Raw genomic sequence first — 23,909 nt, 5'->3', positions numbered from 1 at the left:
TATGGAGGTTATGGAATATTATTGCTCTGTAAAAAATGGCCAGCAGGATGATTTCAGAAAGATTTGGAGACACTTACATGAACTGATGCTGAGTGAAATGAGCAGAACCAGAAGATCACTATACACTTCAACAACAATGCTGTATGAAGATATATTCTGATGGAAGTGGAAATCTTCAACATAAAGAAGATCCAACTCACTTCCAGCTGATCAATGATGGACAGAAATAACCATACCCAGAGAAGGAACGCTGGGAAGTGGAATGTAAACTGTTTGAACTACTGTCTTTCTACCTAGATTACTTATACCTTTGGAATCCAATTCTTACCATGCAACAAAAAAATTGGATTTACACACATATATATGTATCTAAGTTAAACTGTAACACATGTAAAATGTATGAGATTGCCTGTCATCTAGGGGAAGGAGTAGAGGGAGAGAGGGGAAAATTTGGAAAAATTAATACAAGGAATAATGTTGTTAAAAAAAATTACTCATGCATATGTACTGTCAAAAAAATATATAATTATAAAATTAATTTTAAAAAAATAGAAAATGAAATCTAGGGCAGCCAGGTGGTGCAGTGCACCAACCCTGAAGTCAGGAGGACCTGAGTTCAAGTCTGGCCTCAGACACTTAATACTTCCTGGTTGTGTGACCCTGGGCAAGTCACTTAACCCCAATTACCTTAGCAAAAAAAAAAAAAAAAAAAAAAGAAAGAAAAAAATGAAATCTATAACTTACTTTCATTATAAAATTGTAGGTAAGTTTCTATAATGAAACTATTCCCCAAAGCAAAGATTTTTAGAAATAAATAAATTGAGATATTGGCTAGCTTTATGGCATGTGGACATACCAACTGGGTTAAACTTAGAAAATTTTAGAATTTGCTGTCTGTGATCATGGAGATCCATCTAAAATAAATTCTGCATCTTAAATGACGACAATGAGATCTAGTGAAGCTGTGTGACTCAGGGTCACAGTAAGTCTATAACTATAGGCCTGGAAGTGAATTCCAGGTTACCTGATTCAGTCAAGAACTAGTCCCACCCACTTACTCTAATTAGAATCTCCCAGCAGTTCTTTTTCTTTTCGGGACCTTTTTTAATTGAGTAAAGCTCCCCTGCTCTACCACTTTACCCCTCTTCATTCTAAAATAAAGACCACAAAAATTACCTAATACAAGGGAATCCTTTAATCCAATTCTTAAGTCCTTACAACTTTTTTCCCTTTTCTCTTCCCCTTAGGTATTTATAAGGTTTACATACATATGTTTATATATGATAGAGCCTGGGGCCTGGAATCAGGAAGACCTGAGTTCGAATCTGGCTTCAGATACTCATTGGCTGTGTGACTCTGGCTAAATCACTTGCTTCTGTTTGCCTCAGTTTCCTCATCTGCAAAAAGGGATAATAACAGTACCCACCTTGAACTATTGTTGTGAAAATCAAATGAGATATTTATAATGTGCTTGATAGGTGACATATATATATGTGAGCAATTATTATATGTAACCTTATATTTGATTGTTGTCCTATATGCTTAATGAAAACCAAAATGACATCACTATGTAGGTGTTAAGTACAGCAAGCCCAACCCTTTCTAATCAGACCAATTTGAGCTCAGAATACAAGCTCTACCACAGGTCAAGTACAAATAGTCCATATGAACATTTAGCATGGAAATCTGCCCATCTCACATTTCTTTTGAACTACTACAATTCTGCTTTGCTTATAAAATAGTGCCTTCTTTGATGTGGGCATATCATGTTGGGAGATCAATTTCAAAGTTCTTCAGAGAGATCTTGAGTATCCTCATACTGCTACTTCTGGCCTTCATGTGAGCACTTACCTTGCGTGAGCTCTCCATAAAATAGTTCTTTAGGCAGATCTACTTTTGGCATTTGAACAACATGGCTAGCCTGTTAGGATTGCATTCCATGCAGTAGAGTTGGATGCTTGGCAGTTCAGCTTGAGAAAAGATCTCAGGCACTTTATCTTGCCAGGCGATCCTCAGAATCCTCCTAGGACAACTGAAACAGAATCGATTCGGTGTCCTGGCATGATGCAGTGTATGCATCAACCTCATCATCCATGCGGACATCCCTGGAAAGTACCCTGCCAAGGTCAGTGCCCTGATCCACGACATTCATCTCTGCCAGCATCAAAAGCCTTGGTCAGATATGTAGTGTACATAAGTCTTGAGACCTCTGTCCTGCTCCTGGCTTTTCTCCTGGAATTGTGAGGCAGCAAACACCATTCCTCAGCCCTTTCTGAAGCCACTGACTGTTAGGTAGATGACCATCTTCCAGGCGAATGATAAGTCTGTTTAGGCGGACTCTGACAAAAATCTTGTCTAAGAGATTGTGAGATGTCCTGCAATTATCACAGGAAAATCTATTTCTTTTTCCTTTATGAAGATGGACAACAGAGGCATTCTTGAACTCCTAAGTAATAATCTCCTCTTGCCATATAACATAAAAAATTTCAGTCATCTTTTATTTGAGGCTGTATTGCCATGTAAATCTCTGCTGGAATACAATCAGTACCAGGCACTTCGCCACATGAAAGGAGCCTAATGGCATTCAAAACCTCTCCTTCAATTGGAAATCTGGCCAGAAAGAAACCAGACTTCAACCTGAAGTATATGATCAATGGTTTCAGCATGGTCAATTATGATCTGCTGAGAACACTATGAAAGTGTTCAGCCCATCTCTCCAGAATGTTCTTATCACTTATCAATGTGGTTCCATCAGCATTAAGTAGTTGAACATATATCATTATCTTTGGTCCATAAATGGCCTTTGTAACGGTATAAAAGCACTTTGGGTTGATACTATCTGCATAAAACAGTTTCATCTGCCAAGAATCCTGCCTCTCTCTAAGCTTCACTTACACTTTATTTTTGATGGAGTTAAACATTGCCTCTTTAGAAATGGATGAACTAGTCTGTTGGTAAACCCTGTGTTTTCATTTTTCCTGAATTTCACTGTCATTTTTGTCAATCTAATCCTGTTTGTGAGTGTTCTGGATCAGATGAGTAAATGCAGTACTGTATACCAAATCTCTGAAAGCTGGCTACTCCTTTTCTGTTCCATTGTTGCCAACCATGTACTGGCTCAGCTTTCCGTCTGAGTTAGCAACAAACTGTTCACAGAGAAGTGTTCTAACCTGCTCATATTAACTTTTCTGGTAGTCATTTTGTTTTGGGACTACTGTTTTGTTTGAATGTGAATGTGTATCATGAAAAGAATAAATCTATAATTGGTCCAGCACTCTGCACCACATATCTTCATCACACTCACATTCTGTCTCTCTCTTCTCCTTAAAACAGCAGAATCTATAAAATTCCAATGATTGCTGAGATGGTGAATCTATGAAATTGTATTGAATTTAGGTAAATGGAAGACAGTGTTGGTGATGAGAAGGGCATGCGACACAGAAGTCTTCAGTAGTAAGTTGCTGTTTCTAACTCCATGCCTCCCAAGGAGTCCCTATCATATCTGATAGTCTGTGCTTACACTGGCATTAAAGTCACCCCAAATAACAAGCTTGTACTCTTTCAACACACTGATGATGAGAATCTTCAGGTCTTCATAAAATTCTTCTTTGACTTCAGCAGAGTTTCTCATAATGGGAAACACAGAGTGATAAAAGTGGCTTGTAGCTTTACTTCAAGTAGCTCTTTTGTAAAACTTTAACAAAGTTAACCACATTAATTTTGATTGGAAAACCTACATCAACTTCTCATCAATGTGGCCACTCCAGAAAAAACATGTATGCAGTTCCAACTTCAGTAAGCTGACCTTCATTAACGGCCTTATTTCACTATTTAGATGTGATTGATACTTGCTGAGTTCTCTTGCAACAAGAACTGTTCATCTTTCATGTTCTCTCACAAGAGCTGTTTGTCTTTCAATTCTACTGGATTTTGTATTTCTTATAAATGTCCACACATTCCACATACCAATGGCGAGTAGAATTATCTATGCAAAAGTTTTTGTATATTTTTTTGTTTTAACTGAAGCACATAATAGTCTGCCATGTAATCAGGCCAGGGTTAGGTTAGATAAAACATTTTTAGAGAACCTTTTCTTTCCTTTTTAAAAATAGTTTTGTTTATATTTATTTTTAATAATGTTATTTTCCCCAGTTACATATAAAGACAATTTTTAATATTAAATTAAAAAAAATTTGAGTTCTAAATCTTCTTTCCCTCTTTCTCATCTCCTCCCTACCTGAGACAGTAAGCAGTTTGATATAGATTATACATGTTCAATCATACAAAACATATTGCTGTATGTTATGTTTTGGAAAGAAGACACAGATCCAAAGGGGAAAAAACCTCAAAAAATACAGAAAGTGAAAAATAGTATGCTTTGAGCTGTAGTCAGACTCTTCAGACTACATTCAATTCTTTTTCTGGAGCTGTAAAGCATTCATCACGAGTTCACTGGAATTGTCTTGATCACTGTACTCCTGAAAATAGCTAAACCATTTACAGTTGACCATTGTACAGTATTGTTCTGGTTCTACTCACTTCATTTTGCATCAGTTCATATAAGTCTTTTCAGGTTTTTCTGAAATCCACCTACTCATAATTTCATATAGCACAGTAATATTCATTTACAATCAAATACCACAATTTATTCAATGATTCCCCAATTGATGGCTATCTTCTCAATTTCCAATTCTTTGACATTACAAAAAGAGCTTTTACAAATTTTTTCATATAGGGTGTTCCAAATCAGCATTGATCAGAGAAATGCAAATTAAGATAACTCTGAGATACCACTACACACCTGTCAGATTGGCTAAGATGACAGGAAACTATAATGACAAATGTTGGAGGGGATGTGGGAAAACTGGGACATTGATGCATTGTTGGTAGAGTTGTGAATGAATACAACCATTCTGGAGAGCAATCTGGAATTATGCCCAAAATGTTATCAAACTGTGCATACTCTTTGATCTAGCAGTGTTACTACTGGGCTTATATTCCAAAGAGATTTTAAAGAAGGGAAAGGGACCTGTATGTACCACAATGTTTGTGGCAGCCCTTTTCATAGTGACTAGAAACTGGAAAATGAATGGATGCCCATCAATTGGAGAATAGTTGGGTAAATTGTGGTATATGAATGTTATAGAATATTATTGTTCTGTAAGAAATGACCAACAGGATGAATATAGAGAGGCTTGGAGAGATTTATATCAACTGATGCTGAATGAAATGAGTAGAACCAGGAGATCATTATATACTTCAACAATACTGTATGAGGATGTATTCTGATGGAAGTGGATATCTTCGACAAAGAGAAGAGCTAATTCAGTTCCAGTTGATCAATGATGGACAGAATCAGCTACACCCAGAGAAGGAACACTGGGAAACGAGTATAAACTATTTGCATTTTTGTTTTTCTTCCCAAGTTATTTTTATCTTCTGAATCCAATTCTTCTTGTACAACAAGAGAACTGTACAGTTCTGCACACATATATTGTATCTAGGATATACTATAGCATTTAACATGCATAAGACTACCCGCCATTTAGGGGAGGGGATGGAGGAAGGGAAGGGAAAAGTCAGAACAGAATTGAGTGCAAGGGATAATATTGTAAAAATTATGTTCTGTCAATAAAAAGTTATAATAATAATAATTTAAAAAAAGAAAACAACAACAAATATTTTCATATAAATAGATCCTTTCCCCTATACCTTTTTTTTTTTTTTTAAACCTTTGAAATTTAAAAGGCCTAGTAGTGGAATTACTGATTAAAAATGATATGCATAGTTTTGTTGGCCTTTAGGCATAGTTCCAAATTACTATCCAAAATGGTTGAATCAATTCACTATTCTATGTGTGCTTTAGTGTCCCAATTGTTCCGCATCCACTCCAGCCTTTATTATCTTCCTTTTCTGTTCTATTAGCCAATCTGATAGGTGTGAGGTGATACCTCAGAATTGTTTTAATTTGCATTTCTCTAATCAATAATGACTTAGAGCATTTTTTCATATGATTTTCTATAGCTTTGACGTCTTCATATGAAAACTGCCTGTTCAAATCCTGTGACCTTTTGTCATTGGAGAACAATCTATATTCCTATAATATATATTTGAGAAATGAAGTAGGGCACTTTTTCTATCCCCTTCCTCACGACAGCAGGTAAGCAGTGTGGTCCTTAAAAAAGGCTGCTCAGACACTGCAGAATCCCACTGCTGCTATAGTCCTGTGAGAAGTCAATGCTATGACCTGAGACTGCCTGTGTGCAGAGTTGTAGCCACACCTGCTGCTTCATCACTTGCCTGTTGCCACTATATTTTGAAGTAGGTAAAAATGGTACAGATGATATCTTTTTAATTACACATAAATTGGATTTAAGTAATACAGAATTGCATGAAGTCATCAGCCTTATGCTCTCTTCCAAAGTCCAGAGGTAAGACAAAAACCAAGATGACTGGCGATAGCTCAGAATGATTTTGGCATTCTGAATATCTAAACAAAGTCTAAGTGCATCACAGTGCCAACTTCAGCCACCTTCATGAGTACTGTATTTCATCCCCTCATTCTCCCAGGTGCCATTTATTTTTTTTCTTCAGTTTCCATAGCAAAAGTACTCATAACCCTAGTGGCTAATCACTTAGTGAATGGTCTGATTACTATTAGCTAGGACAGTCTTTGGAAAGATTATTCCTGTTGGTCTGAAATGTAACGGCTGAGATTACTTCTTTCTTTTCTCCCTTTAGTGAAGGTGCTCTTCACAACCACAGAGAAGGAGAGGGAAGGGAAAGGATCTCTTACATGTTCAAGTGAATGAGTAGCACCTGAGTAAAAAGAAGTAGATGACGGTTGTCACAAAACTGGAGAAAGTAAGCCTATTCCCCTCAGTGGGTAAAGTCCAGTCTCATAGACAAATGAAGGAGAAAAAATGAACAAATCGCTCCAATTCTTTTAGGCTTCTCTGTGACCTTAGACACATTCTAATTCCTATGGATTCAACAACATTTTGAAAATGACTTGTTTAATATTGGCATCAGGGCAAGGAAACTGACCTTACTGCAATAAAAGGGCTTCTGATTTTAGAACATCCTAAATTATATAGAATAGAGGATGAGAATTATATGGTTTAAGAGTTAAAATCTCATAGTATCTTTTCCAGACCATGAAAAAGGATTGAGTGTGACTCCTTGCTCCACCACTTACTAGCTCTGTGATCTTGAGCAAGCCATGTCTCTTGAGGCTAAATGTCTTCACCTGACTCCTTCCTTAACCAGGTTTCTATGAGGATCAAATTAGATAGAATTACAAATGCTTTGTAAACGTGAAAGTACTATTCCTATCTAAGATAATAGGAATACCTGAATAGTTAAAGAACATCCCATTTTGGGGGCTGTTACTCTTACCCTGATAGTTCACAGGAATAGTGCCAGTAAAATTCAACAGATCTTTCTGAGAACTGTCTTTGAAAACTGAAAAAAAAGAAAACATGAAATTAAAAGCATTTAGAAAATCCAAAATAAAATAAATACAAATTATCTGAAGACTATGTTAATAACCCACACAGACAAAGGAACTAGAGGTTATCGTTAATCTAATCAGAGCTCCTCAAGTTGCAGGTGGTAAATCAATGAAACTTGTGAGAATTTCATCCTGTCAGCCAAAGTCTAGCTTATTGTGGAGGGAGAACTAGAACAGGTTCATATTATCACAGGCTTTCATCCTAGTGCTGATGTCAAAAGTCAGCACTTTCTAGTCTCTCCAAGGGCCTTCACTCCACAATTGTGTGGCAAATACCTGACAGTCACAGATTATTCAAACTTGATGACCCAAAACCAATCTTATTGTCTGTCAGTGATAAAGTCTTTCAAAATGTCCCTCTAATCCCTGGTAACTATGGTTTCTTTTTCGGTTTTTCAGAGCTTTGGGGGTTGAAGTTTATTGTATGAAAAGCTTAATTCTACTGGTTCTTTCTGGTTCACATATTTGTCTTTCATTTATGATCAACACACATTAAAGCTTATAGTAATTTTTTCATAAAACTTTTAGATGAAGTATTTTGATTATCTTAATAACTAAACCATTTGCTTGGGGTCAGCCATGGGCCCATTTCAATGAAGTCTGCTGTGGGGAAAATAAGACAAGGCTTCAAATATTATTAAGAAGCAGGGCATAATATGTTTTACTGAATTTTTCTTTTGTAGCTATCCTACTTTTCTTACATGTATATAATGTATTTTCTTATATGGAAATAAAGTATTTGAATATTTTCCCTGTTGTTTAATTTTGTAAATATTATAAAATACACTGAGGTGCTACAGAAACCTAAGACAAACATATGCAAAACAATAGATTTTTATGTGATGTTGTGAATAATTTAAACAATGAAAAGAATCTAATCCTGATCAGGAAATAATGATCTTATATAAATTGTAAGAGTTGCTTAGGAATTAATCAGAGAAAAATGTTGATAATCAGTACGAGATGAATGAGAAATATCTGGGATAAATGATGAGGAAGTTGAGATGACACACATTACTGTAATGCCACTATAAACATAAATAAAAATGTTTATGAAAATATCTGCTGCTGTTTATAAATATTATTTCAGGGACAAAAAGTGAATTTTAAGGAGTAAATAACAAGCAGGAAATTTTGCAGTAAACAATTTAACCAAGCAGCATGATGTTCTGCAAGTGTAAAAAAATTTTGAGATTCAAGTCAAGAAGCATTTATTAAGCATTTGCTACATTCCAGGCATTGTGCCAAGTGCTGAAGATGCAAAGTAAGACAAAAAAAATTCTATGATTTCAAAGACCTTACATTTTAATGCCAGTGATAACAGGCAAACATTATGTATATACAAGATATATATACTAGGTAAATTAGAAGTGATCTCATAAGGAATACATTAACGTTAAGAGGGATCCGGAAAGACTTCTTGAGAAAAGTTGGATTGTAACCATCATCTGAAAGAAGCATGGAAGGACATTACAGGCATGGATAGCAGCTAGAGAAAATGTCCAGAGTTGGGAAATGGAGTATTCTGTGTAAAGAGTAGCAACGAGACACTAGAGCACTGGATTATAAAGGACAAGGAAGAGAATCAAGTGTAATAAGGCTTAAAAGGCAGGCAAAGGTCAAGTTATAAAAGGTTTAAAAAAAAATCAAAGGGAGGATTTTATATTTGATCTTGGTGGTAAAATGAAGGCAGTTGTTGACATGGTCAGATGCTGTGAAGGCAAAATGGACAGAACCTGATAGCAAATTAGATACGGATGTGAAAGAGAAAAGCAAATTGAGAAAGACACTTAGATTATAAACCAGGGTGACTGAGAAGATGTCAGTGCATGGCTAATACTATAACAAATTAAAGTCTGGAGTATAATTGCTAATCTTAATGTTTTAAAATCTAATATCTTCATGGGAAGATGAATTAAGTTTGAAATGAAGCAATAAAACTTCACTCTGAAAATAGGATTTATTCCAGGAAATTCTTATGTGGAAAAAACCACCACCCTGGCTCCACAGACTCCACCCAAGGGCATACACTTTAATTTGTGCCACATGTACAAGAGCTACAAACACAAGTGAAAAATGAACATGCATTAGAAAACTAAGCAGTATTTCTGACAGCATCTTCATGTGAGATTCTGAACCAGTTATCTTTTTGATATTCCCACAAACAAGTATTCAGATAAATTTATATATTTCCATGCAACAAAAATTTATTAAATATTTGATATATGCAAGGAACTATGCCAAGCACTGGAGATATAAGAAGGAAAAAAAGTTATCTTCATTCCTGACCTAAAGGAGCTTACACTCTAATAAGGGAATAAGATAAGCATGATAAAAGGTAAGGCTAATTAATTAAAGCTATGGAGTCTAATTAAAGTGCTATAAAAAATATAATTTGAGATAAAAAACTTTCAGGAAGAGTGGAGAGGATTTTATGGAACAGTTGACAGTTAATCTGAGTCTTTAAAGTTTCAGAAGGAGGCCTGGATATGGCAGAAGTGCATACATTCTAAGTAAATGGCCCTATACAAAAACTGACAAGGCAAATGCAGAAAGGCAAAAATAGTAAATGCTTCCTTTTCAGCTCGCAATGCAATAAAAACTACATTTAATAAAGAGCCAGGGAAAGACATTCTAAAGTTGAAAATTAAGTACAAATCATAGAAACTATCAATAATTTCATCCAAGAGAATGACAATAATGAGACAATATACCCACACCTTTAGGATGCAGCCAAGCAAATGGTACAGTACATTACCAAAATGCCTTACTGTATGGTCAAGTCTATAGAGAAGGAAATGAACTCAAAATGGCAGTGAGAGACTAATTGAACAGGGAAGGATGGAGGGATGATAGGAGACAGCAAAGAGAACAGATTCAGAAGAATTAGGGCTCAAAATTTCTTAAAATTTTTCTACTTATGATCCCTTTTTGCCCCAGAAATTTTTATATGATTCCTGATATATAGGTATGTTAAATTATAATTCTATAACCCCCACAATTAACTACAAGACTATACATGGGGTCACAAACCACAGTTTAAGAAGCAAGGGGTTAGGCAATAAGAAAGATAGAAATTGTGATCAGAACATTTATTTACAAACCCATTCTTAAAAATTCACTAAAATGTCAGCAAACAAGCAAGACTAATAACATGGATCATGTTATCTTGTTTCCTTAGAAACTACAGAACACAAAAAGTTAAATTGAAAATCAGATGGTAAAAGAGAGGGAAAAAATTATATTAAGTTCAAAAGTGTCTAAAGCCAACATTTAGAAAAGCACAAAAAAGGGGATATGATTCTTACCATAAGTGTCCATGGAGAATCTAAAATTTGGATAGAACATATTTACTTTCGTTAATTCTTCCACTGTTAGATCTCTGAATTTGTACTGAAAAGAAAGAAAAATTACAGCTCCAAGTCAGAAAGAAATCATAACCAAGATTATTATTCTCAACTAAAATTTATTAAGCATACAGAAGCAAGACACTTGGGTAGTTGGATGTTCTATATATATATAGCAAGGCTGGGGTTGGGGGTTGGGGGGAAAATGAATTTAAATTTGGCCATGTTGAATCCTATGATACCTATGTACCTATGTACTGGGTAGCTTCTGAGGTAATTTTTAGAGGCAGTACCCACTCTCTAGGATATACACATTTTCTTTTTTTAATTCTACCTTCCTCTCCTCTTCCTTTTATTCTACTTTCTTTTTCCTCAACTGAAGTTCATTTTCCTTATTTGTTAAAATGATGATATCTCTGGCTTATCTATCTTGCAAGGAGATGATAAAGATCAAATTAGATAACAAATATGAAAGGATAAACTGTGAAATGCTATGTAGGTCTAGGAAATTACTATTATAATGTTAGAAAGACAAACTGTGATATAAGTAGATTACAGAATACAAGCTTAAATGAAATGCTTTAACAAGGGCCATCCCTAGTCTTCCTGATCTGTATCTTGCCACTGGATCCAGATGGCTCTGGAGGAGAAACTGAGGCTGGTGACTTTACACAGTTCACCCTCACTTTAATCCAACTCACTTGAGTGTCGTGGCATCACATCCCTGATGTAATAGTCCTCGAAGGGAAGGAAGGGCAAACAACAGATGAGCAATACACAATGGTGTATTTAATAGGCAATATGGATTGCTAACGAATTACTTCAACATTTGAATTGGAGGAAGAGAATGGGCTGAAATGATCTGAAAATTACAGTATTTTTAATAATTCCCATATACTCTTTAGCAGAAAACATTTTTCTACTCCCAATGTTCTTTTGGCAACATCATATGGCTACAAATCATTAAACATTTTTAATCTCGAAAACCTCAAAACTGTGGGTTGATAAAAGTAGGCAATAGATTGATGATAGTTATAAGTGGGGTGTAGAATACTAGCAATTATGATTTGATATATAAAATATAAAGTAGTCTAAAAGATATCATGCAAGAAATGTATGCTTGCATAAACAGTTTAGCAGTACATACCAAGCACGAACTAGGAACAAAGGGTAATGGACATACAGACTGCTACACCAGTGTCAAAAGTACATTAAAAACCTAGAGAAGAGTTTACAAAAACGTTGGATACTATTTTAAAAGGATTCATGAAAGAATGTAGCCAGAAATTGAATACAGAAAGGCACATATGGGTTGAAATATGCAGCAGAAAACAACCAAAACAACAAAATCATAAATCTATGAAAGTAACTACACAAAAGCAAGATTGGACGAATTTTATATATAGCAGGGATTGGGGAATAAGCTGTATATAAGGCCTATGTATATACATATATGCATCTATGTATGAGGGAATAAGGTGTGTGGATATATATATATTGTCCAATTATGGAAGATTTCTTTTAGGAGATGGGGTTTACCATTCAAAATTAAAAACATTATCAAGTACACAAAATGCCATTAGCCATCTACACTTCAGGTACTAGATGATTTCCTTTCTAGAAGAGAAGGTAAAATGATTCCTAATACCTGTTGCCCAAGGTATCCAAGAAAGTGTGTCCCCCCCCCAAAAAAAAAAAAAATAAGACTTCCCTGTGAAAATAATCAAATGGATGTGAAATAGGCGCAAATAGACATAGGGCTGTAGGACTTGAGTCAGGAAGCTGGAGGATAAAATAATTGGATGAAGAAAGGAAGAAGAACCAGGAAACCCTTGAAACTAAGCACTAAGTATGAAGGGGGAAGAGTTGAACCTAGGAAGAGAAAGGAGTTACTTATGTGACTCAGAGTGAAGGTAAATAGCAATCTTTTCTGTTTGGGCCTGAGGGTCTTCCCCTCCCAGATTGATTTTTTTTTTTTTTTTTTTGACTAGGTAAAAGAGGCCATTCTTTGCTGCCAAGGCTATCTAGCTTAAATCACTGAATGGGTGTGGCCTCTGTCAAAATGAGACCAGTTGATGACCTTAAACTCTCATTTTCCCATCTCTATCTGGCTCTGGAGGGAAAAGTACAGGTGATCCTCCACAGCCCTCTCTCACTTGAATCCAATTCACTCAAAAATCCTCCCGGCGGTGAGGAGCCTTTTCCAGAAGGAAATACAAACAACATCAAAAGGAAAGAGGGCCAGAATTACAGTATATAATCTGGAAGCCAAACAATACCCTGAGGCTCAATACTCAATACTCAATACCAAACAATACCAGGGAGGAGCTCAGGCAGGATTATCTTGACCTTAAGTGAGCCTTTAGTTCCTAATTTGACAAGAATCCACAGTTTACTGCATCCCATCAGAAAGCCAAATTACAATGTTAATCCCCAGGTTATAACTCCCCTAAAAGACCTTTAAATACTGTAGTTCCCCTCCCCCAAAGCCTATTAGGACCCTAAATTATTTTTAGAGTTAGCTGACCAGTCAATGATAACCCCAAAACTCCTTCTTTAGGGATTTAGGAACTCGCCTGCCTTAATGGCATTTTCTCCCAGTTAACTGCAAGTTCCATTAGAGAATTTAGCTCTTGCCTTTTCCTTTGTTAATTGCTAAAACCCCATATGGATGTAGCTCTCCATTGGCAGTGTAATAAAACCTTTGCCTCTTGATTTAGAAAAGGTCTAAGCATACAAATTCTTTGAGGCAACTCGAGACACCAGCAGGTAATCCCAACATTCTTTTGGGGTCCAACACTCCCTCCCTCCAACAGGGATTACACAGTGGGCAGCAGAAGAGCAAGAGATAAGACTCTTCCTTAAGAGTACTAAAAAGTATCTCCCTGAGTCATACATTTCAGACATGACAGAGCATCTCCCCAAACTCGTCAAACCAGATGACAATGATCTAGACCAAGTTAAACAGTCAGGGCAATTTTGAAAAAGTCTTGCCCAAGACTGCCAGCTGTTTATTCCTCACTCTCCAAGAGGAAGATGTCATCAGGTCATGTGCCCAATGCCGCATCAGTTGTTATTCAGGACCCAGAAGATGGTTGGTGTCAAATGTTGAGGTCCGACCATGCAAAGAATTCACAACAATTCACATTCTCTTTGGCAAAGAACAGGTTTATTTAGAAAAGGTTATAGACAAAAAAAAAAAAAAAAAAAAAAAAAAAAAGAAAGAAAGAAAGACAGATAATAGACACCAGGAATGGTAAATATAGTTAGCAAGAAAGGAATTTAATAATGAATGATGGGAAAGGGAAGTTCCTTAGTGCAACTCACAATTACCCAACTCACAATAACACCCCATGAGGTTGGGGCACGCCTTTAGCAGGCAGGCCATATCATAAAAGGACTTGGCACCCTAAATGAGTTAGTTAGCTGTAAGGAGAAGTAGGATTGCAAAGAGAGGCACTATAGGGCAGAGTGGGGTTATGAGAGATATCACCTGGCATAGGGGAGGGGTAAGAGAAAAGACACCATGAGACAGTGTCATGGCAGTCTGACCCAAGGAACAAGGAAGCTAGCAGAGATGACGAGGGCCATAAGTTGATTTATGAGGAAAATTTACACAGATCAAAAATAGGAGCAACAGGAAAAAAGGCAGATTTGAAAAGCCAAAAGCTAGTTAAGAAGATGGTATCTAAAAACTGAATTTGAATTTCTGGACCAGGATTATATAGGATTGATAGGATCTAGCCAAAGAAGTAGAATCTGTCTTAAAAAAGCAATGGATCCCAATTACCAATTTCTCAGCTCCTATCTTCAGTTCTGGGCTCCTTGTCTCTGGGTCTTTCCCCTCTCTCCAGGCCTTTACCCTCTCTCTCCACCAGGCTCTATCAGAGCATCTAATCCTTCTTCAACCTAGTTCCTAACCAGATTCACCTGGGCCACCCCTCCAAAAACTGCTCCCAGCTGTGAGGCAGGCCTCCTAGAATACATAACCACCTGCTATGAAAGGAAACCCAGACTGAAGATTAATCAGCTACCTTTTGCGAGGAATCTAATTCCAAACATGCATACTCTGCTTGGACTCTTTCCTCATCTCTTTATATCCTTCACAAACTAGTGATTCTGAGCCCCTAGCTGCCATGTACAAACTCTGTTCCTCACTCCACCTCCTCATTCCTAGTCTTCTAGATTCTACCTCCCCACAAATATCTATTTTAGATATACTCATTCCTTCTCCCTGTCTCTAGAATACCTGCTCCATAATTAACTTGCTTCCATTCTCTTCACTCTTCCCACCTTCTACAACTCACTGAGATACAGCTCCATTTCCAAAATTAGTTGCATTTTCAATCATACCAAGGCCAGAGTCAGAATACTTCTTGTTTTCCACTGATGCTACCAGACTCTTACTCTACGTATCACTCAGCAGCTTCTCATCTGAGGTTCAAGCTATCCAAATTTAACACCCAATCCAGATTCTGGTGGTTCATTTACCTACATCCATGATGTTCCTCTCTATTCTTCAATGGATTCAGAATCTATCTTGGTGTTTCCACCACAACTCCTACTCATCTTGTGGGACTTCAAGATACATATCGAGGCTCCCTTAATTGTCAATCCCAAATTCATCTACCACTCAGTTCTTTTTCAGGCCACCACTTATACACCTGCTACTATCCTATCCCTTCCCTATTTCAAAACTTTGGTGAACCAGTTCCACTCTACACTGTTTTTCACACTCAAATTCCTTGCCACTCCATCCTATCACCAATTAAACTTGCCAATTTACTCCCACCACTTACCTCCCATTTATTCATATGCTATTACATAGAACTGGAAGATATCACAAACAAGGCTGACATTCCATTACAAATCTACAATACCTAATCTTAATTGGTAGTTGTTTAATCATTTTTCATTCCTATCTGACTCTTCATGACCCCATTTGGGGATTATCTTGGCAAAGATACTGAAATGATTTGTCATTTTCTTCTCCGGCTCATTTGACAGATGAGGAACTGAGGCAAACAGGATTACATGATTTGCCCCAGCTCACATAGCTAATAAGTGATAGACTGGATTTGAATTAATAAAGATGAGTCTTTCTGATTTCAAGCCCAGGGTTATACCCACTATACATACACTATATCTATCTAATCTTTTTTTTTTTTTTCTCCTTTGTTTGTTTGGTTGGTTTTTGTTTTGTTTTTTGCTGAGGCAGTTGGGGTTAAGTGACTTGCCCAGGGTTAAACAGCTAGGTGTTAAATATCTGGAGACCAGATTGAACTCCGGTCCTCCAGACTTCAGGTCTGGTGCTCCATCCACTGCTCCACCTAGCTGCCCCCTATCTAATCTTAATTGGGCCATTCAGTAATCAATTCTTTTATATTTTTATCACTACTTCACAGTCCCAACTCACAACATCAGCTATTCCAAGCCTTTTCTTTTATACCTCCTCAAAAGCCTCCCATACATCTCCTACTTCACTGAAGAAATTAAGATTGTTTGATGAGGTTCAGCTCCCCTCAATTCCCAGTTAGGGAGTGAATAAGAAAAGTCCGCTTATTAGTAAGTTCATTTCAAATCATTGAAAGAACGTGACTCTCTCCATGTGAACCTGATTTCCATTTGGACCATGCAAACCCAATTAATGTAAGATATAACTTTCTTCATGGGAACTTAACCGTTCTTTAACCTTATGAGATTGGGAACATGCCACACAAGTGTTTAGCTTCATCCTCAATACACATCTGGTACTTCCCTGTCTTATATAACATCTTATGCACAATTTGGCTCAAAGCCTTCTTGGTCCCGACCCCTATAAAAGATGGGTAAAGCGTTCTCTATTCGAAGTCTCATCCATGAAGATGACAATCTGATTGGGACCCCTTTTTCCCATTCATAACCTAGAGGTTGTTGAATCGGGACTTCCCAGCCATTGAAATCTAGTATTGGTGCTCCTCGGAATTGGTGATGTATTCTCTATCCTTTTCTGCTATTTTAATCATAATTCTCATTATTCTCTTTTTTTTTATGTACTTGCTGTATTAGTTGTTATTGTAAGCAATCTATTCCATGTATTGTATAATTAAATCTTACTTTTATAATTGATTGTGTTTGAGAGCGTCATTTATAGGAGCGAATCCGAACTTTTCTCTAAAATCACATAACAGGGAGCCAAATGATGAGGTTTGGTGCAGGACAGGGAATTGTGGGAACCCCCTTATGGAGGCGCAGGTCCTTTGCAAATGAATTTATGAACCCGAAAAGTTAAACTGGCAAAAGAAGTTTGTTATTAAAGATCTAGCAGAGAAATCCCAAGAGGTCTTATTAAGGAAATAGAAGAAATAAAAGAGGAAGTCTTTCATTGGGCAGAGTTCCTAGCAGGTAGCTATGCCAAGGGAGGTCTGGCATGATTCCTACTTTGAGATCCTCTACAAGGAGTTGGGCTGGAGGAAGCTTGTTATATGGGCAGTTCTTGGTGGGGGCTGGGAGCAGTTTAAGTTGAAATCAAAATAGAGAATCTTGGAATCAAATGACAAGTCCTAGCCTAATTTTCTTTCTTTCTTTTTTTTTTTTTTTTCCTGAGGCTGGGGTTAAGTGACTTGCCCAGGGTCACACAGCTAGGAAGTGTTAAGTGTCTGAGACAAGATTTGAACTTGGGTCCTCCTGAATTCAAGGCTGGTGCTCTATCCACCTCCCCGTCTAGCTGCCCCACCTGGCCTAATTTTCAAATCAATAGAGAGCATAATCAGTAATGAGTATTATCAGTGGGGTTGGTGCAGATCTCTCAGAATAACAGAATGAAGCTACTTATCCTGTTTCCCGGGGTCTTTTACAGAGGCAAGAATTCAAGAAGACTATCTCTTTGAAGGTGTTTCAGAGAGAGAGAGTTTTGGGGTCCCCCCTTAGTTTCAGGGTTCTCACATTATATTCACTTAGAGCTCCCTCTTCTCCTGTCCTTTTTTTTCCCCAGTACCCGACAGCTAACATCCACTACCTTGTCCTTCATCCCTGCAGAAAACTAAGAATGACCTTGCTGGGGGAACCCTGAAACTGTCCTCCTTGAAGTAATCTAATTCAAATGAAACTTCAGTCTCAGATTTCCTGTGTAAAGGACAATTTGGGGGCTCATTTCATTGCAGAACCCAAAAGCAGGACCATGCCAGACTAAGGGACCTTTCCTTGGCATAGATGCTTGCCAGGATGCCCTGCCCGCTGTGAAGACATTCTCTTCTCAGCGTTAACCCCTTTTTATCTCTCTGCCAGGATTTCTCTGCTAGATTTTTACTTCTCTTGCAGAATCTTGCCATTGAGGAAGTCAGCCTCCTAGCAAAAGCTGACTTATCATTCAACAATAAACTTTCTTTTTGCCAGTCTAACTTTTTGGGTTCGTGAATTCTTTCACGTTGGAAGGGGTTCCCACAACTCTCTGCCCTGTGCCAAACCTCATCAGCCTTTCTCCTTCCAAGGCAAATATCTCTACATGCTCTCTCCGTCCCATCAGTTAATTTCCTTATATATTATCCACACTCTACTTAATCTTTATCTACTGCTTCTTCTGTTTTTTAAAACATGCTCCTATCTCCAAATTCTTAATAAACCTTTACTTGATCCAATCACTTTCTCTTGAGAAAGCCATCTACATTTAGTGCCTCCCCTTTCTTCTCTTTTTTAAAAAAATGACTATTCTAGGAAGCTTTTTGAATTACCTTTTTTCAATTAAAAGAAATTATTTTCTTTACTTCCTACCTCCTACTTACTGCTCTTTCTCAATCTTCTTAAGTGGATCTTTATACAGATCTCATCTGCTAATTGTGGATGTCCCTCAAGGTTGTATGCTGTAATAAAATAATAACTAGTGCTCTTCTATATTATTTTACTTGATCTCATCCCTTCCCACAGATTCAACTAGGATTCTCAGATCTACTTCCAAGCTTGTCTTTCATCTCCAATTGCCTCTGAAGATCTAAAACTGGATATCCCATAGACACCTTAAACTCAACATGTTTAAAACACCATTAGCCCTTAATGTGGCCTAAGACTGATTTATTTGGCTTCTGTGTTACACTATTAACTCCTAAAATTCCTAGATACTTTTATATTTGTACTGATAAAACTGACCATTTTGAACCATGTTGGGATTTTACCCTAATATTTATTTCAATACTCTACAACCTGTGGAGAATACTTTGGTCCCCAGTTTTTCTCCTCTCATTTGTTAACTATTCCTTCTGGATTATCCCTCTTTGATGAGTTCCTCCTTGGGCCTCTATTTTGTGGAAGGGCTTAGAATCGGTGGGAGATGGAATCCCTCTCCCAGTCCGTGTTGACTCTCATATACTCATAAGTACATCGTCGTAGGTGTCCATCTTGTAGAACTTTTTAAAGTACTAAGTACATGTAAACCAGAGAATCATTATTTTAATCCCACCGAGTTAACACCTTGCTTCCAATTCTTCTCCAAAGTTCTGTCTCTCTACACCCTCAAGGCAATGCCTTCCCTAGATGGATTACCTCCGATTTATTCGGTACTTGGGTGTTTCTACACTGGACCACGAGCTCCCAGAGAGCAGGGGGTGGGGTTTTGGGGGGCGGGGCTTTCCTAATCCGAGCGCTCCAACTTCCTCCCTTCCCACAGTACTTCATACTAATTGCTCAGTCACTCAAAGCTTACTGAGAGGCACTCAGGTACTTAAGTGCTTGGTATACGCAGGATCCACGCTTGCTGATTCACTGAGCTCATTTGTTCCAAGGCGGGGGAGCCAGTGGGAAGTGACAGCGAAGTCGGAAGGCGTTAATTAAGCATTAAAAACTGCATTTAAAAGGCTGGCTTTCGGGCGCTCGGCGAACGGCTCAGAGCCTCAGTTTCCCCTCCCCACATCCCCCCGGAATCCCCAACTACAACCCGCGAGCCCCCCAGCTCTCCGCCCCCGCCGCGGCGTCTCCGCCCCCCGGCCTCAGCCTCGGGCCCCAGGGGTCGCTCCAGGCCCTCGGACCGCGCCCGCCTCCGGCGCTGCCTCGGCTCCGCACCTTGCTCAGCTGCCGCCGCACTCTCTCGCTGTCGAACTCCATCTCGGGGCAGATTCGGTCTCCTCGCCTCGGTCACCTCGCAAGCGTCTTCCGGGTCCGCCTTACAACGGCGGCCGACGAGAGTCCAACCCGGCGGCTCCGCGGCTCCGCCCCCGAAGGGGAGCACGTGGTCCAAACTGGGATTTGCTGGTCCTCGCAGCGTCGGAGAAGCTCTTGGGCAACGTCCGGGTCTCCTACTCCGGCCGGGCCTTCCCCACTTTGCCCCCTTGCTCCCACCCGTTGAGCTTCACTAGTTGGATGACCAAAAGCCAATCTGGGACTTTTGTGAATTTCAGCGAGCTCTCGGAAGATTCTCTCTGCTGGGTTGGGATTCTGGGTATCCTGCATCCGGACTGTCTGTAGTCCTACTGATTTATAGCTGGTCCCTGCACGCCTAAGGCTCCGCTGGAGAAAGTGAGTCGGGTGACCTTGCACAGCCCTCCCCCACTCCAGTCCAATGCAGTTGCAGTCCTGACCTCACCTTTCAGGAATCACGTCCCAACAAAGCACAAAAAATAACCCTCTTGAAATTCACCTGCCCCTTAGCAGTTTTTTCTTTGTTAATGTCATTCCTGACACTTTGTGATGCCATTTGGAATTTCCTTAGCAAAGCTATTTCCCTCCTCCAGTTCTTTTTCTTGATGAGAAAATTGGAGCAAACAGGAGTAAGTGACTTGACCACAATCACACTTGTAACTAAGTGTCTGGTGCTGGATTTGCATTTCTAACTGCCGGATGGGTGCCGTATCCACGGGGCCACCTAGCTGCCCAGTTTACATTTCTACCAGAATGTGGGTTACATGTGTATTTCCTCCTTAGGGGGAGTATGTTTTAATTAATTTAATTATTTTTTTGCATTATCAGAATTTAGCATTGCACTTTATACAATGTAGAAGCTTTTTATTGAGTGATTGATTATTGAATGAAGGACTATCAAAGGTTCAGAAAATTTTGAGAAAGGGATTGACAAGTGAGATTTGCTAGAGAAGTGAAGGATGATGAGAACTAGGAATTGGACCTAGAAGTCCTTGTGGACTTTTGAGAGAGTCACTAGTGTCATAATATTTTGGAGATTCTCTTCTTTCCTAGAGTATGCAGGCTGTGTCCTGAGCTTCACATAGCAATAATCCTTTGCCCTCAAGATGAATGATATCACCCTTTGGCAAAGTGGCCCTTGCACATGTGAGCTTCGGGAAGTGAAACTGACATGCTTGGACAGCACCAAGTGTTCAGAGGGATTTAGCTCCCCGATTTCCAGGGTCCATTCATCGCATATTCACAATCCCAGTTCCTTGTCTCTGATATTTCCTCCCTCTGAAATTAATTAAATTTCTGACTTTCCTGTCACTGGTCTGCTCTGTCTTGGCTACAACCACTCTTAGGTCAAAAGCTGATTCCAATCTAGTTGATATTGGTAGGAAGAAAATCATAGGGAATGAAGAGTACATAAAGTTAAGGGTTCCCAAATCTTTTCTTTGAAAAAAGTTTGTGCATTAAAAAAAACTATTTGGTTTGGAGACTAATCAAAAATAATTCCAGCTAACTTTTTGCCCCCCCCCTCCAGATGAGAAGATTTAAATGTGTTTGTTAAAGGAAAGCCTAGTGGAAAACAGATTAAAGATTCCTTAAAGGGAGTCTGGAGATAGTTTGGGGGAGACTGATCCAGAATGAAATGGCATAGGCAAAAAAAATTTAGCTTAAAGATCTTTAGCTAGAAGAAACCTTAGAAGCTAGCTAGATGGTATAGTGAATGGAGTGATAAGCCAGATTCAAATTTGGCTGTGTGATCCTGGACACCTCACTCAACTAACCTCAATCTGCCACAGTCCCCTCATTTGAAAATGGAGCTAATAATAGCACTTTCTAGGATTGTCATGAAGATCAAATCAAATGATGGTTGTAAAGTTTTTTTGTTTTGTTTTTTTCCCCCCCTGAGGCTGGGGTTAAGTGACTTGTCCAGGGTCACACAGCTAGGAAATGTTAAGTGTCTGAGACCGGATTTGAACTCGGGTCCTCCTGAATTCAGGGCTGGTGCTCTATCCACTGCGCCACCTAGCTGTCCCCTATTTGTAAAGTTTTTTTCACACAGTTCCTGCCACATAGTAGGGTCATAATAGAAATCTGAGCTAAAAAATACACTGAGGCAACAAAGTTCTGAACATGGTCAATTTATCAGCAAGACTAGCAATTGCCAATAAATGAGCATCCAAAGTCCCTCAGCAGCCAAGGACACCCATTAAGGACATCTTCATAATTATTAATGAGGAACATATCTTTGTTTACATAATCTTGGGCAAAACAGATGTTGATTCTTTCTGATTGACTGATCAGAACAAGAAAATTGAGGTTCAAAGAGAAGTTAAACAGGGAAGTTAAGGTTGGAACCTTTGGGAACAGGAAAGCTGTATTTGGAACAAGGAATTCTGTGGCTGGAACATTCTGGTTTGCTCTATTTCAATCTTGTGGTAAGCACATTTAGGCAATAGGGAATGGTTTGTGCCTTTTAGTTTGCCAAAAACAAGAAACAGCACAAAATGGAGAGCAATAATTGATTTGGTGTATAAGATGGGATCCAATTATAATTTCAGTTTCTTAGAAAATGTTGGGGACAGCTAGGTGGCACAATGGATAGAACTCCAAAGTCAGGACTATCTGAGTTCAAATCTGGTCTCAAACATTTAACACTTTCCTGGCTGTGCGACACCCCAATTGCCTCAGCAAAAAAAAGAAAAAGAAAATTGCTGTAAGATCTTCTCTTCTCCTTCCCTACTTAGTACAACCCAGAGATCTGTTCAAGCAATAGAGCTGATTACATTTTGTTTTGTTTTAAATAGCCTTTTATTTTCAAAATATATGCAAAGATTGTTTTCAACATTCATTCTTACAAGACCTTATGTTTCAAATTTTTATTCCTCCCTTCTTCCCATCTCCCTCCCTAGACAGAAATTAAATATAAGTTAAACGTGTGCAATTCTTCTAAAAACATTTCCACATCTATCATGTAGCATACACACACAAAATCAGATCAAAAAGAAAAAAACGGGGGGAAAAAAAAGCAAGCAAACAATAAAATAGACGAAAATACTATGTTATGATCCACATTCAGTCCCCACAATTCTCTCTAGGTGCAGATGGCTCTCTCTATCACAAGTCTATTTGAATTGGCCTGAATCACCTCATTGTTGAAAAGAACCATGTCTATCATAATTGACCATCATATCATCTTGTTCCTGTGTATAATGATTTCCTGGTCCTGCTCATTTCACTCAGCATCAGTTCATGTAAATCTCTCCAGACCTCTCTAAAATCATCCTGCTGATCATTTCTTATAGAACAATAGTATTCTGTAGTATTCATATACCACAATTTACCCAACCATTCTCCAGTTGATGGGCATCCATTCATTTTCCAGTTTCTAGACACCACAAAAAGGACTAACACAGATATTTTGCACATGTGGGTCCCTTTCCCTTCTTTCAGATCTCTTTGGGATAAAAGAGCAGTAGAGACACTGCTGGATCAAAGGGTGTGCAGTTTGATAGATGTTGGCCATAGTTTCCAACTGTTCTCCAGAATGGTTGGATCAGGAATTCAGGTTTTATGACTCCAAAGCAACACTACCTTACCTGTCCCCTCCCCTCCCCACCCCAATGGGTAAATGGATTTGTCCAAGGTCACACAGCTAAATAGCAGAGCTGATTTGAACTCAAGGTTCCATGATTCTACCTAAATCTCTTCCTCCCATAGGGGATGAGGAGAGGGTTTAAGGTGAGTATGAAGTACAGCTGATTCAAACTCAGGACCCCACAGAGACTCTAGGTTGGCCCAAGGAGCTCCTTTTTCTTTGAAAGCATTTGGTGGGTGGGCTACTGCAGCCCCAGTTGGGGAATGAAGTCATGGATCCTAGACCATGTGACCCATGACATCACAATGCCCTCAGGACTGGCCCTTGCACATGTGAGCTAGAGGGGCCTTTGGTG

General features: G+C 38.5%; 1 protein-coding gene across 2 annotated transcripts in view; it reads right to left on the bottom strand.

Annotated features, from left to right (window-relative positions):
• Positions 1 to 20,030, bottom strand: part of UEVLD (UEV and lactate/malate dehyrogenase domains) — a 61,762-nt gene extending 41,732 nt beyond the window's left edge. For both annotated transcript variants that reach the window (XR_012483335.1, XM_074274501.1), the window contains exons 1-3: positions 19,891 to 20,030; positions 10,822 to 10,906; positions 7,399 to 7,464 (exon numbers count right to left, since the gene is read on the bottom strand). Coding sequence is in view for 1 of the 2 variants with exons in the window: in XM_074274501.1 (XP_074130602.1) it covers positions 7,399 to 7,464; positions 10,822 to 10,906; positions 19,891 to 19,932 (193 nt within the window). In the remaining variant the exon portion in view is untranslated. The remainder of the gene's footprint in view (positions 1 to 7,398; positions 7,465 to 10,821; positions 10,907 to 19,890) is intronic.
• Between the last annotated feature and the right edge of the window lie 3,879 nt (positions 20,031 to 23,909).

The sequence above is a fragment of the Sminthopsis crassicaudata genome, chromosome 6, assembly GCF_048593235.1.
Source record: "Sminthopsis crassicaudata isolate SCR6 chromosome 6, ASM4859323v1, whole genome shotgun sequence".
Classification (NCBI taxonomy): Eukaryota; Metazoa; Chordata; class Mammalia; order Dasyuromorphia; family Dasyuridae; genus Sminthopsis; species Sminthopsis crassicaudata.
This window is presented reverse-complemented; position numbering and strand designations above follow the sequence as displayed.